The 14,894-nt window shown below is 30.2% G+C and overlaps 1 protein-coding gene and 1 pseudogene across 1 annotated transcript; one reads left to right on the top strand and one right to left on the bottom strand.

The window, feature by feature from the left end:
- Positions 1-552: 552 nt before the first annotated feature.
- Positions 553-3,965, bottom strand: LOC126869843 (uncharacterized protein PF3D7_1120600-like). Its single transcript, XM_050626904.1, has 2 exons — positions 3,802-3,965; positions 553-3,120 (listed from the first exon to the last, which is right to left on the bottom strand). Exons 1-2 carry the CDS (start codon positions 3,827-3,829, stop codon positions 1,706-1,708), a joined length of 1,443 nt encoding a protein of 480 aa, XP_050482861.1. The 5' UTR covers positions 3,830-3,965; the 3' UTR covers positions 553-1,705.
- A 1,299-nt stretch (positions 3,966-5,264) lies between these two features.
- On the top strand, positions 5,265-14,482 carry LOC126869535 (uncharacterized; annotated as a pseudogene).
- The last annotated feature ends 412 nt before the right edge of the window (positions 14,483-14,894 follow it).

The following is a 14,894-nucleotide window of genomic DNA, read 5'->3' as shown; positions in this document are numbered from 1 at the left end:
TTTTCCCAAAACCAAATTACACTCTAGTTCAGTTGCTGAATTATCTAGTATTCGAACGACGACGTTAACATCGAAAGAAAACATAGTATCATCGAATAAAGAATAAGAAAATACAAATCATCCAGTTAAATTCGTTGTCCCGAGTTAGAATTAATATAAAGGCGAAACAGGAGTGGCATATTTATTTCTTAAGCATAGGTATTCAATTTATAGCGTATCATAAAAAGTTATAAGGGTTATGTGCGTTCTTTGATAGAGATCTCCTTCAAAAAACATGGTTTAGACTGACCTACTTCAGCAGTTCGTAATCGCTGACCGACCAATTGTAATTGCCTATTAGCCGACGTATGGAAACGTTATCAGACTAACTCTGGTGTAAATCGTTACATATTAGCATAAATAAGTTCAAGGCCCATGCGCAGCTGTGCGAATGATGCATTAATTTTTCTACGACATGATTTTGTCAAATAGCGTTAACCTTTATGAATGATATTTGTAATTATAAACAGGTACGTTTGTGAAATATGAATTAAATAAAATAAATATGCGGAATTCAAAATATGCCATGATTTTGTATTGAACATTTACGAATGATGTTTGTAATTATAAACACATACAAGATTTATTTTAAATAAAATAAAGATTAAGATTCACAAAACATTTTCTTTTTCACAATTGCAATTTCAATTGCGCGTCTGACAAAGTATAATACGATTTTCTTAAAGCATGCCTTCCATTAAAATTGCTTCTCCAAATTCCTTTATAAATAAAATTATAATTTACCAATTAACAATATTAATAAATTGACAAGCTACAAGCTGTAGATTGTAAAGTTTTCTTTTACAATTTTATAATTTTTTACCAAATAGATTAATCAGATAACATGAAATTTGTGAACTTTCATTTCTTTTCTTATCCAACTAGAATCGCTCGTTCATATTAACTTGTAACTTGCGACTTGTAAAATTCTACTAGTATTAAAATTCTAATAGTATTACTCTAATTCTCTACAAGATGACTCAGAATGTGAATTAATCAAATATGGATTAAAGTAAAATAAGCAAATAGAATTCACAAAACATTTTCTTTTACAATTTCACTTTTGACTTATTCAATAAGTTACTATAAGTTATTTAAATTAAGAGATTAATTATAAAGTGATACAAAGAAATACGAAACACATATTTTCAAATTATTACTATACTTTTACGATGGAAATCGTAACTACGGGTTGCTTCTTCTGTAACCATCACAAGAAATTATTAGATGAGATTATTTGTTGAAATTTTCTTGTACTATACAGAATGCTCCGTCAACATTATCCACCTAAAATATCTTCTTTATTTCAAATAATGAATGAAAATATTACTGATAAAAGTAGTAGTCGTTCCAACAAAAACATAACATGAGGGGATGAGTAAATTAGTTCTCATTTTTAATAGAGAAAATGTTTATTCTTTTGAGTTTAAATTCGATCGTGATCGAAGATCACGAATTCTAAATATAAAACTTACTTTAATATCTATCTTAGAAACGAAAATTGATCTCGACATCTCCTTTATCCTGCCCCATATAAAGACATTGTTGCTGCCACCATATTAGGATTATTTTTCAATTGTTATGTGACATTTTTTCGCATACTATTCCTCATAACGAAGATATTTCAAATGGACAAAATTAATGGGATACCCTGTACAATATTTCGTTACAAAAATAAGTACGGATCAGACTTATAATTATCGTAAGGATACTCAGATAATGTCCAAGTATCCGTTTCTTCTAAACCTGAAGATGGGTCCAGTTTTAAAGGTACATATCTGTAATCCAAATCGTCCAGTCCATCCTCATAATCTATTCGAAGCATATCACTAATTCTTTTTAAATGGTCATCAGATTTATCAGCGAAGTATGGGTCTTTTGATGTCCGGAACATAGAAAGTATGTCTTTTCTCCAATTTTTTTCGAAATAATCATCATCCATAATTAATATCGGTGTTTCGACGTGTTCCAGAATTTCCGGACTTTCTTGAATTCCTGGAGCACTTTGCTGATTTTCTTGATTTCCCAGAACATCCAAATTTTCCTGACTTTCCTGATTTTCTTGATTTTCCAGAACACCCAAATTTCCTTGATTCTCCTCCTGATATTCCTGGTTATCCTGATTTACCTCACTTACCTGAACCTCGTCATTTTCTTCATTCTTCCAATTTTCCTGATTTTCCAAGTTTCCCTGGGTATCTAGATTTTCCAGATTTCCCCCGCTTTCCTGATATTGATTTACTTGACTTTCCATATTTTCCGGATACCAATTTTCCTGATTTCCCAGGTACTCCCAAATTTCCTGATTTTCGTCCTCGTGATCTTCCTGAATTTCCAGATTTTCAAGCCCATCTATAGGTGTATAGATCGATCCACTTAATACTGAAGCATCTTGCAAGTTGATGCTGCTATCAGTGGTATAATCTTTCATAGGTTCTGTCTTCATGGCATTTTGTAGTAGTAACGAAAGAAGCGCATAATATTCCGAATTTTCTTCTTTCCCATTTTCTACTTGTTTCGGTTCTTCGGTTATAAAGTGATCTTGTATTTCGGAACAATTATGTACAGTAGTATCTTTATCTGATTCATTAATTTCAATATTTTTTGCACTATCAACTTTCAATACAGACGACGATTCACTGTCTTCTGTTGAAGAGTATCGATCGGGTTTTGCTATCGGTATAATGTCGTGTTCTTCATTGAAGGGCTGATTCTTATCGTGATGCGAATCTTCTACATGTCCCATTGTGTTTATCAATGCTACTTTATCTTCCGATGTGTGTAATTCTTCGGGTGCAACAGTACTTTTGTCAAACGTCGATTGTTGGTCGAATAAATTTTTTGATTCTGCTTCTCGAATGTTGTCTATAGCCTTGGCTTCCATCGAATCGATATGATAATTTTGCCATATTGTGTAAGAAGCCCATCCGACAAACAGTAGCAGTTCCAAGTACAGGATTAGTTTCACGCATTGTATTATTTGTTCACATATGTGGTGTGTGCTCACGGATTTCAAATATGTGAAACCTTTCTTGTCGGGAATTGAATTTCCATGTCCCTCCTCCACACTTATAAGCTTGTCTGTGATAAAAGAAATAAAGAGATTAAGTTGTAGTTTATGTGTTGCATTGAAAAAGATTGATGACAACGAATAAAAGTATCTCTAAATAGTCAAATATAATTAAATAATAACTGGTGGAGTAAAATCACTTTCAGAATCACTTGTCTTCTGCACACTCTCTTAACAAAGTTTTGATATACTAACGCTTAAATTCGCAATTTTTGAACGATATCTATGCACGTTATTAACATTCAATTCATTAAAAATGCATATTGATATGCTGGAATTAGAAAGAACGCACTAATACATGTTCGAACTTTGGCGTTTTTCCTTATAAACAGGAGAAGTTATTTCCTGGGATAATAACTATATGTGGAATATGCAACATGTTTATGTATAACATTAAGTGCAAGTACAAGTTCCAATTAACATTTATAAGAAGTTGAAATGGAATATTTCTCTGGTTTATTAGAGTGTCACATAATAAATTATAATTTCAGTTAACCATGATCATATAAAAAGACTGCTGGATGGTTCAAAGTGATTTTTCCATAAATATTTCTATTTCTCAAAAAAATACTTTTTTACAAATTATAAAACGAAGAATTAAAAAAACTACGCGAAGATTAATTAATTACGCATTGTAAAATTTACATGTGCACGCGTAATAAAAACAATAAATATGAAGAGAATAAACTTACCATTACTGATGCTCCACTGTTCCTTCATGATGAACGATCTGCCATAAACTAACTATTGAGGAAGAAAGAACATTAAATGGTAAACGCAAAAGTACAAATTAACCTCGACCTGGCAAAGTTTAGCATAAAGAGAAATAAAAGGTCGCATCAACGATAAAACTTAGTCTCCTACCACAAGTTTCATACTACGAGGAAGATGTCCATAGGTCAAGACATATCTCCTATAGGTCATCTACAATTTTATGCTTGTTGTGAATAAAGAAACCTGCTTTTGTTTTGCTAATTGTTTTGCTAACTGTTTTGTCGAATAAGCATTTCCTTAAATTATATATTCTCAATCACGATTCTAAAACAACGACATTTTTTATTAGATTTGAAACTAAAATGATTCTTTATTAATGTACGCACAAAGGAAACAAATTAAAGTTATATAACATATCATTTTGACGCAGAATGTGATATTACATTTTCGTGACGTTGCGCTGTAGGAATAAATTCATCTTCACTTATTACGTAAAGTATGTTCCAGGAAAATATTGTGTACGTAGAATAATATTTGTAATTTTAATACTACGTATTTTGATAACTTCATAATATTGATAATGTTTTCAACATTGGAAACATTACTTGTATGTCATATTCAGTGATTTGTTTTCACTTTACATTTTCATTTTTACGTCTGTTTTCATTTTTATCGAGAAAGATATCGAATAAAAGTGTGTAGTATTGAATTAATCTTTGTCTAATGACCTTCTAATTAAAAAAATAGTTAGGGGATTTCCTTAATATTTTCGAAAATGATATTTTGTAAACAGTTTCAAAGAATGTCAAACAATCGTAATTCATACAAGACGATTTTCGTTTGGTAAATAAGCACCATTTGATTTAATAATTATAGATTATAGAGATAAAGATTACTGAAGACTCATGCTTTCTTTACAATTGGTATAATCGGGAATATTATCAGATAAGCTACGATTATAGACATATAAAACATTATACTACCTATATACATTCATATCAATCTTTCTCATATTATTTCATTATTAACCAATTATTAACAATAGCAATTTTCAAACTTATAGAATCTTTAAAACACATGATTTTGTGTATTTAAATCTCAAATCAGGAATTTAATAATTCGTGGAATATAGATTTACTACAAATACTCTTGTCCTAATTGATAAAATTATTATATTTTACGTGAAATTGTATGAAACACCTTTTTTTAGTTCGAAAAAAAGAAAACAGTGATCGAAATGACTACGGAAAAATTGTTTTCTCAGATAATTTAATATTTTTTTGATAACAATATAGGTGTACATTTTCTATCAGATACGATTAACTTGATAAAATTCGTCAACGATCGTCGTATCGGAAATTTGTACGTTTCAGTTAGAAGCAGATGTACTAAACATGTTGCGTATTTCAAATGTAGTGGTTTGTCTATTACTTTACTTAACATGTTTTTTACACAATGGTGAGAATTTTTCTAATTTTATATGTTACTTTGAAACGTGTATAACATATATTTGCTTACTTTATCTTATTAAATATATTTTTATTCTAAAACCGTAAAAGATTTTAGTCAATTTCTGTCAAAAGAACGTTCAATTTCGAGTAAACGTCAAGCTCATTTCCAGTATGAGTCTTTATTCATTCAATGAGTTAATCGAATAGTGATTTGTGAAATAACTTTTCTTCATTAATAGTATTTAACAGCGCAGCGTGTTGTTTGTCATATATATCTTGTCTATTTTTTTGTCAAAGAAGATAAATTTTCCTTTGCATGCGTCTAGCTCAGAAATTATATCCATGCAATTATTACATGTGATTATGTAATTCGTGAAATGTGCGCATCAAATAAAGCTATACATACATCTTAATCCCTCACATTTTTGTCATATTGGTTTAAGAAATCATAGACAGTATTAACGGATTTTTTCAAAGTGTATCACGCAATATTACTTCAACATATTTTTATAACTATCATAAACATCTAAAAGTAAGTATGATCCTCCGTTACCGTCGATAATACATGATTTGGTTGCAACATTAATGTTTCACGATCACGGTTCAACTCGCATGTAATTAGGAACTTATAATTCACGATTTTAAATTCAACGCACAGGATTGAAGCAAAAGAAACGTATTCTGCTGATAATGAAACATTATTAAGAGATCTTATTGATTGGAAATGTACTGCTACGTCTGCTTGCTCTGTAAATCGTAATAGTTGTATCAATGGTACATGTCAATGTGATTCAGACTATATTTTCGATGGAAGTTTTACAGTATGTATTACAGATAAATTACGAAAAAATACCTATTTATGATGAAACGTCTATCATTACGTGTATGGTAACTCAATTAATTATAATAAATTAGTTTGTCATTTCTTTCAAATTTTTGAAATTGTCAATTTATGTCTTGTAGGACAATAGAAAAATAAATAAAATAATCCAACTCGTTCTTTGTGTTTTCCGCTTGAGAAAAGTGTTTAATTTAAGTGTTACAATGACTAGAACAAGCATAAAACGTATAAGCAAATCACAGACTAGGGATCGGGAAAATACAATGATCTAATTAGCTTATTTTATCTTTGACGGTGTAAACAAATGACGGAGAAATTGGAATTCAATCAGGAATAAAACTTTAGATTTTTGTTCTCGTCTTTTAACCTTTCTTTCAAAGGGCCGTTTGCAAAACTTCGATAAATCGATTTTCCATTAATCGATGTTGTAATAATCGAGCTTCTACTGTACTGTACGTTAGAACGAGCTTAGATAAAATATTCCGTTTAATCATAAAGTCATTATACGTCACCGAGCGTCGTTATTAAGTTGTTACGTTTATTTCTGCGATATTTATAGTTATCAGCGCGTATGGTGACGATTGCCAAGAATCGATGCAGTGCTCTGCGTACTTATCGAGAGGTGGAATATGCAGAAATGGAATTTGCGTATGTGCTGAGGGATATTATTATATACATGGAAAATGTCGTGCATATTCAGGTATATCGTGCATTTCACAATATTATCTAGATAATAATATCGCAAACTTCTCACGAAATAAACTTTTACAGGATTACTCGAAAAATGCCAAGAAGACGGCGATTGCTATGTAAACGGCGATTTTCAAGCGTCACGTTGCATAAATAACATTTGCAACTGTAGTCTTGGATATTATCAGCGAAAATATAAAACTTGTCGTCCAGATGCGAAAGGTAGGTTTTTCTGATTCTAAAATAATAACAACTGATAAAATATAATCATATCACATCAAAACACGTTTATACGTTCTAGTCTCATAAAGTAGGTTATTGTAAACTGATGATTTATCCTATTCTATATACATCTAATGTATACGAGACATTATTGCCCGTTTTTTACAATATTATACAATATATGTAAGTATTAAACAGAAAATTTATCAATATGAGAAAGAATATATTTTGCAATTATTCAGTAGATCATTTTTCCAATCAGAGCAACAGAATAAAATAGTAATAGAGTATAATATAGTAACTTACAGATGAACGTAAGAATATAATATAGCGTGAGAAATTTGGAATAAGAACCTATCAATTTCCTTGTAAAAGTACAAATAAGATTATTATATTATATTATATTTTTCCAATCAGAGAAACATTCAATTCGTAACGTTGTTATAGAATTAAAAATTTTCTTTATACTTCATTTAATACTCTTTAATATAACTTTGATTCAAATGTTCATGTTTCTCGTCATAAGCACTGTTAATAACAATAATTTTTATTTTTATATTTATATTGCATAGTGCATGGCAAAAAATGTATCATAAATAACGATTGCAAAGGATGGATCAACAATACGTGTGACAACTATATATGTGATACTTCGCAGACACATATAGGACATATCGCAAAACTCTTATATAATGATAATATTGAAAAAAAATACAATCAAGAAAGGTTTGTAAGTACATTTTTTATTAATATGAGAGTACTTTCATTCATTAATATGGGAATTAAAATGACAACGACAAGAATTTAAAGTTTAAAGTGTACATTTTTTATCTTAAACAGAATACAACATTGAAAAGAAACGTACAAAGGATGCGGACTGTAAAGAATTTGGAAATGCAACTTGCGGATCTTTGAAAATTTGTAGATGTAATCGTGCAAATCTTTTTAACACAACTAAAGAGAGAAATATATTCCAGGTAAAATTATTCACATGTCTTTATCCATTAAAACTTTAATGAAAAATTAATGGCTACTACAGTTGAATTAAATGTGGAACACGTCCGAACAAACAATAAACACTGCTTGAAAGTTAAATATCATAAAAAAAGATTTATATATATTTGTTAAAATGTTCTATCCGCCAAATTCACTTTTCTATTTTTATTTTTTTATTTTTGTACTATTTTTTAGTACAGATGAGCCGCTGATAGAGTTAATATCAAAGAAGATTGGAAATGTTCCAAGAGACTTATAACTATGTATTTTATCATTACAAATTTTTCTGAAATGTCTTCTTTGCTTAAACAATGATGAAAACAGACATTTCTTAACGCAAACTATTCTGGTAGAACTTGGAGAAGCATGTGAAACTGGAGCAAATGAAATTCGAATCGAAGGTTCGGAATGTCGAAACGGCACATGGTATTGTAAACTGGAGAAAGTTGCTTCTAAACATAATAGAAAATGTGAAACGGGTAAGTGATAGATCCAAAAATTTTCACACAAAATTCTATTCAAAACGAGTATTATTATTATAAACAATTAACATTCTTTTCCATTCATTGTAGTAACTGTACAATGAAACGAGAAATCTCGATTTAACGAGACTGAGTTGTTTTGTTGGACAAAAAGAGGGATAGGTGAATCGTGTCACCAAAACGTAGATTGTTATATTGTTAGTATCGATATCAAGTTATTTTGCGATGCAAGGAAGTTATGCTCCTCATAACTCATGCAACTAATAACAAGACAACTTGGGTGGAAGATATAATTGGTACGATACGTTTTAAGTTATGTGTATAATGGCTCACGAATATATTTGAACAGTCAGAAACCTCTTGAGGATATGTTATGTATGTTATACAAAACATTTTGAACTTTCATTAGTACTTTAAGAAGATAAGACTGTGATGATTATATTAATAAAATTTGAAAGAAATTTGTAAATGTATACGAAGGCTACAAGATATTTAGTGCAAATATACATTGCACAAAAAAGAGGTATTTAAATTATTACTCATTGTATCAATTAGCCTCGATATTCAGTGGAATCATTATGAATGCTTATATTAATGCTTATATTAAGGCTGTCCATATTATATACTAATTTTTTATTTAATATATATTTAGAGTAAATACGTAACTTTTATATATGCATTTTCAGATTGGTTTAAAATTTTGTCAATATAACCATGATATCGTGTTTCACTACAGCTGCAATGAAATTCCAAAATGTTTTATACAAGACACGCAGACAATATGATAAGTGTCCAAATACATTCATGATCCACTGTACATAAAACAGACTATTATAATGAGCTATTTGTAATATGCAGCTTTTTATACGTTGAAACTAAAAATCATCGCGCAGTAATAGATTGTACAGTTTTTGTAAACATTGATATTATATACAATTTAATTCCAGATCTTAGAGATATTTGTGAAGCAGATAACGATTGTAGAAAACAGATCAAGAATGCAAAATGTACAGGCATGACTTGTGTTTGTATAGATAATTATTGCGAGTTAAACAAGCAATGCGTGCCTGGTAATTTTGACTTTCATTGTTGTACTTTCAAACGATATCATTTCTTATCCAAAGATACAAAGATGTCAGAAATTTTATTAAAATTATATTTCTTCCAGGTCTCAATTCCAGTTGCATTTCCAATGCTAGTTGTATACCAAAAGATTCAATATGCAAATCGAATGATTTCATTTATAAGGGACAGTACATTGCTGAATCAGTCGACACGTGTATTCAAGGTAAAAACCTTCTTTAAAACATGCATCAAAATGTAACATAAGTCGTTTATTGAAAAAATTATCATATTTGATGGAAATTCATCGTTTTGAATACAAAAGCTAGATTTTCTTTTACATCGCTTCAGATACATAGAATAATACATATGTACGTAACTGCGAATATTTACGCGAATTCATATTTTTATGTGTCCATATAATTAAAAGAGCAGAATCTAAATGGAGATTTGTTTCACCTACTAAATATTATGACTACTTTGCTTTCGTTATTCTGTGCATTCTGTACATTTTTGCACTTTTCAATTTCTCATAAACGCACAAACATCCGCAAGTCTATAAAGAACGTAACGTAATAACAAGAAATGCAATTATATCTTTTTAGCCCTTTCGTATGGAAAACCTTGCGATAAAAATATTCAGTGTTCTGCTGTGACATCAAACGCAGTTTGTTTACCTCATCCAACCTCAAACTCGAGTTCCGTATGCGTTTGTCCTAAAGGTTACCATTACAAGTTCAAGAAATGTTTCAAACGCAAAGGTACGAAAATAAATACATATGTGCTGCGTAAAATTTCATGGCTCGTTAATTAACCTGTTAACAGGGAAAGGCGAATTAATGTTCACAAATACACTCCCTTAATTAAGATTTTGTCGAGTCAATCCAAACATTTTTTTTTCTTTATTATATTCACGAGTAACAATTCGAAACCCGCGATTTATATATTTTCTCTTCGTAATGTGATAAATAATAGATCGCAAAGAAATTTTGCATATAAGAAGAAGCCAAAATTTAATCTCATTCAAATTATTTCTTATTAAGTTCAATTATCTTTTTTCGTTGACAATCGAAGATATAACGTTGTTTTTGGACTAATTTTTATCAGACAAACGTTAATAATCGACTGGTAATAATTTCATGACAATTCATATTTCCATTGCCGGATGATTTATTAAATGCCAGAAATTATCACGTTCATTTCATGGATTTATTGCGAAATTCGAATATTATTCGCTTCTTTTTTTATCTCTCATTCGAGATGTAATATCGTCATATTTTGCCATTACATATCTAGGAATTGCTAGCTCATGATATCTTACATCTACGTAATGAAAAATGCGCAAGAGTAAATAGAAAAATGACGAATTTGCGATCGTAGTCGTACAATTATTTAGAACCAGTTGAATAAGACGTACATCGAACAAACAAGTTGAAAATGACATTGGACATCTAACAATTCGCTGAAAATTGTGTAGTGTTTGCGTTTAAAGGAAGCTTAAATGCACGATATTTAAACAGATTTTCTTTCTTCAGCTAGTTGCATGTAAATTAATAAAAATACTTTTGTTCGCTGAATTCTTCCAGTTCTTGGTATGAACTGCGAGAATCTCGGAGAATGTTATCTGAATTCCGGGGTTGGAGCGTTCCGCAGGAACAATCAGAGCGCATGCGACTGGAATTACATTCAACGAAATGACACTGTGTGCGACTTCAACAGTAAGTAACCTTGACTTGTGACCGATTGGAAGGTTTCCTTGCATTTGATTCCCGACGATACAAAAGAAACAGGGCGTTGAAGCTTTAACCGGTAGTTTTTTGGATTGCACGTGGAACACTACTATGCGGTAAAATAATATAACTAGGTAGCAATTACCTTTCGACTGCTCGCATGCTTTCTTGCAAATAAGTTGCGTTGCAATTTTTGCGATTGTAGAGGGCGATAAGACGTATTGGCAAGACTACGTAACCCATCTGAAACGAATCTTTTCGCACAAAAACAAGAAATAATAATATTCCTTGGAACTGCATATGTTTTCGTGCTTGCCACATTTTCATTTTTATATTTCTTTTTTACTTCTGTATTTTTGTCCCTTATCTTTTAGTTCTTGGCAGCAGTTGAGCACGTAACAATGTAGAACACATATAACAATATTATTATCTACCTTCCATGCTATTCATTTATTTATTCTAATATTAATAGGCTTAAAAATGTGTAATAAAAACTTTGTGAACTAGTCAGTTGTATGAAGACCAAGAATTTATCTGCGATATATATTAATTTTTTTAAAGCACATTGCTACACTACTTTTAATCATATTATTTCGTATTTTGAAATATGGTATCAAGAAATGTTGATTATTAATTTTAAAAAAGTTGATATTGATGAAACTGAAACTTTTTGTATTAGTTACATCTTTTTAAATTAATATGTCTGTTTTAATCGTTTTATCGTAGCAGCTATAATGAGCAAAAAACTATTTTTCGTCTACTTATTAGCTTCGCATAGTAAAGTTACTCTTTGCAAAGTATTACTTATAATATATTATATTAATGTATGTGATTTTTTCAGGTAGCAATATTACAACCAGTATTATAGGACTGATCTCACTATCACTCCTACTGACAAACATGTTAATTTAATTCAAAGTTAATAAACACGATTAGTTACAAATATTGTGCCAAAAGTATAAACAGTAAATTATCTTCTTTTGGATTAAGTATTTCATAAATAATATAATAAAATACTACGAAGCTGTGTATTTATATTTGATAATAATATTATTTTAAAAAACATACGTTTCTAGTATATAACTTATATATTAGGTTGTGCGAAAAGTCTCTTTCGTTTCATAAGGTGACAATAGATGAACAATAATTTCTGTTTTACGTTATTTTATTGAATTAGGTATGATTCATTTCGTTCTATTTCTATTATTATGTTCGTGCATAATTCAATAAACTAATATAAAACAAAAAACATTGAACGTCTATTATTTCCTTATAAAACGAAAGAAACTTTTCGGACAACCTAATATATAATTATACAATATAAATATACAATATAACATATATATGTAATATACAGGGTGGTTGGTAACTGGTGGTACAAGCGGAAAGGGGGTGATTCTACGCGAAAAAGGAAGTCGAAAATATAGAATAAAAATTTTTCGTTTGAGGCTTTGTTTTCGAGAAAATCGACTTTGAATTTTCGCTCGGTACGCGTGCACTTTATCACGTCTCGTTATAACGGATCTCACTGTAGATTTTTAAAAAAATAAAAAAAAAAATTTTATTCTATATTTTCGACTTCTTTTCTTCGCGTAGAATCACCCCTTTCCGCTTGTACCACCAGTTACCAACCACCCTGTATATATATTATATATTATATTTGTATTGTATAATAAATCTTTCTCAAAGTTTGTTAGTAGAGTTTGCCTATCTCTAAATTTATAACTACTAGTTAAAGAAACCTTAACTTGCCCCTAATGAATACACATTATTAAAATAACTCAAGTCATAAAATATTATGCAATTTCTTCTAACTTCAACATTTTCAATATAGAAACCAAAGCCTATCATTACTGTAAAGCTAACGATAAATATAGTAATATGTTTTGTATTATCCACGACATAATTTTTTTCTTCTCGTGACAACGATATAACAAGTAATTCGTTGGCCCAGTTGGTAATATCACCACGAAATATAACAATCACTCTTATCGTTAACACCTTAATATTAGTTCCTGATAAATGTGTTATCAACATTGAGATATAACGAGAAAGATTTTATATAACGCAAACATCGTTTTCAATAATTAATCTACTGTTCCAGAACGCAATATCAGTTTTATTAGTCAGTCAAGTTCATCTCTTGAACTGACTAATGACTCAGAGAAAAACATCTGCATTCTACAGGGAGTTCTGTAATATGGTCACATGGTGGTACCGAATAATCAAGATCGGATAATATGGCATACACTTGGAAAAGAAAATTAATTTACATAAATGTTCAATTTTAATTTTCAATCAATGTTCGGATATGTATATCAGAATCTCTGGTAACAATGTTGATAAAAGTTATCGGAGATATTAGACAAGATATTTCAACAATCTTCTAACGTAAACTTTTTTCATATTTCTACTAAAGATTGATAAGTCGATAAAGTAATAAGTGTAATTCCGCCCTCACGATCTATAAATACATTTACATATTTATATATATACTTATATTTACATATATTATTAATTACGAGAGTTATATACCGAGTTGCCGCATAATTATCTTTAACGCGTAATATTTAGCGACCTTAGTTATTGACGATCATACATCATCAATGCAACTAGTGGAATAGATGTATTGATCTTTGGAACACAGCAGATTGTGTGCTGACGGTACGTGACGATTACCATATCCTGATACGTAGAACTTTTTATCATATACGATAACCTCTGCTTTAATGAACAATAATAATCTTTATCGAGTGTGATAGCATTCTTATAAACTTCCGTCATTTCCTATGGAAAGCTCTATACAAATAAATGATCGCATATTGAAGTAGATAATTGCGAATCACAAAAAGCATTTATTATATCAAAATAGAATTTTTTAATGATTCGAACCGTATTAATATTATTGTATCGATGATATTTCCCACTGTATAGTATTAATGTTCTCTCATCTGTTTATTTAATAACTTATAAAGATAAGATTAAAGAAAATACAAGTTCTGAAGTAGATGCAAAAATCTACTTTTTAAAAATTCAAGAACATACAAATTTCTCAATCGTGAAAATCCTACGGAATTTTAAACTCTCATCGTATTTTGAAGATATTCGTACAATTTATTATAAGAGTATTGTACGGAGAATATGCCGTGATAAAACAATAAACGGAAAAATAAGTGAAACGACTACGTTGGTTGCCACATTTCTTAACCATCCTTTTATCCAACAATTGACGTACATGAAACTGATTTGAATAGAGCTATATCCGACCATCGAGATCAGTTTGGGAAAATTTGGCGTTCAAGAGCTCAATAGCTGATTCTAGGATAGATAGAATGGTGCGCACGCGATTATGGAACTATACCACAAATCTGGTGGCTATTTTCATTGGTAGAGCAATGCTCTTAGGGGAAACCTCGGATGACGTTTTGCCTAACTCGGATGCGTGATAACGATGACGTCACGAAAAAGAGAGGTCAAGGCATATTTCTTAAATATAGATCCGTTCTGCGACTGACCTCCCATATCGCCTTCTACCTGCTTGTAAACCTAAACTCAATGATACACTTGTAAAAGAATATATATTAAAACGTGTAATAA

Source organism: Bombus huntii, chromosome 9 (assembly GCF_024542735.1).
Source record: "Bombus huntii isolate Logan2020A chromosome 9, iyBomHunt1.1, whole genome shotgun sequence".
Taxonomy (NCBI): Eukaryota; Metazoa; Arthropoda; class Insecta; order Hymenoptera; family Apidae; genus Bombus; species Bombus huntii.
Note: the sequence above shows the minus strand (reverse complement) of the source record. Positions and strands in the feature narration are given on the sequence as shown.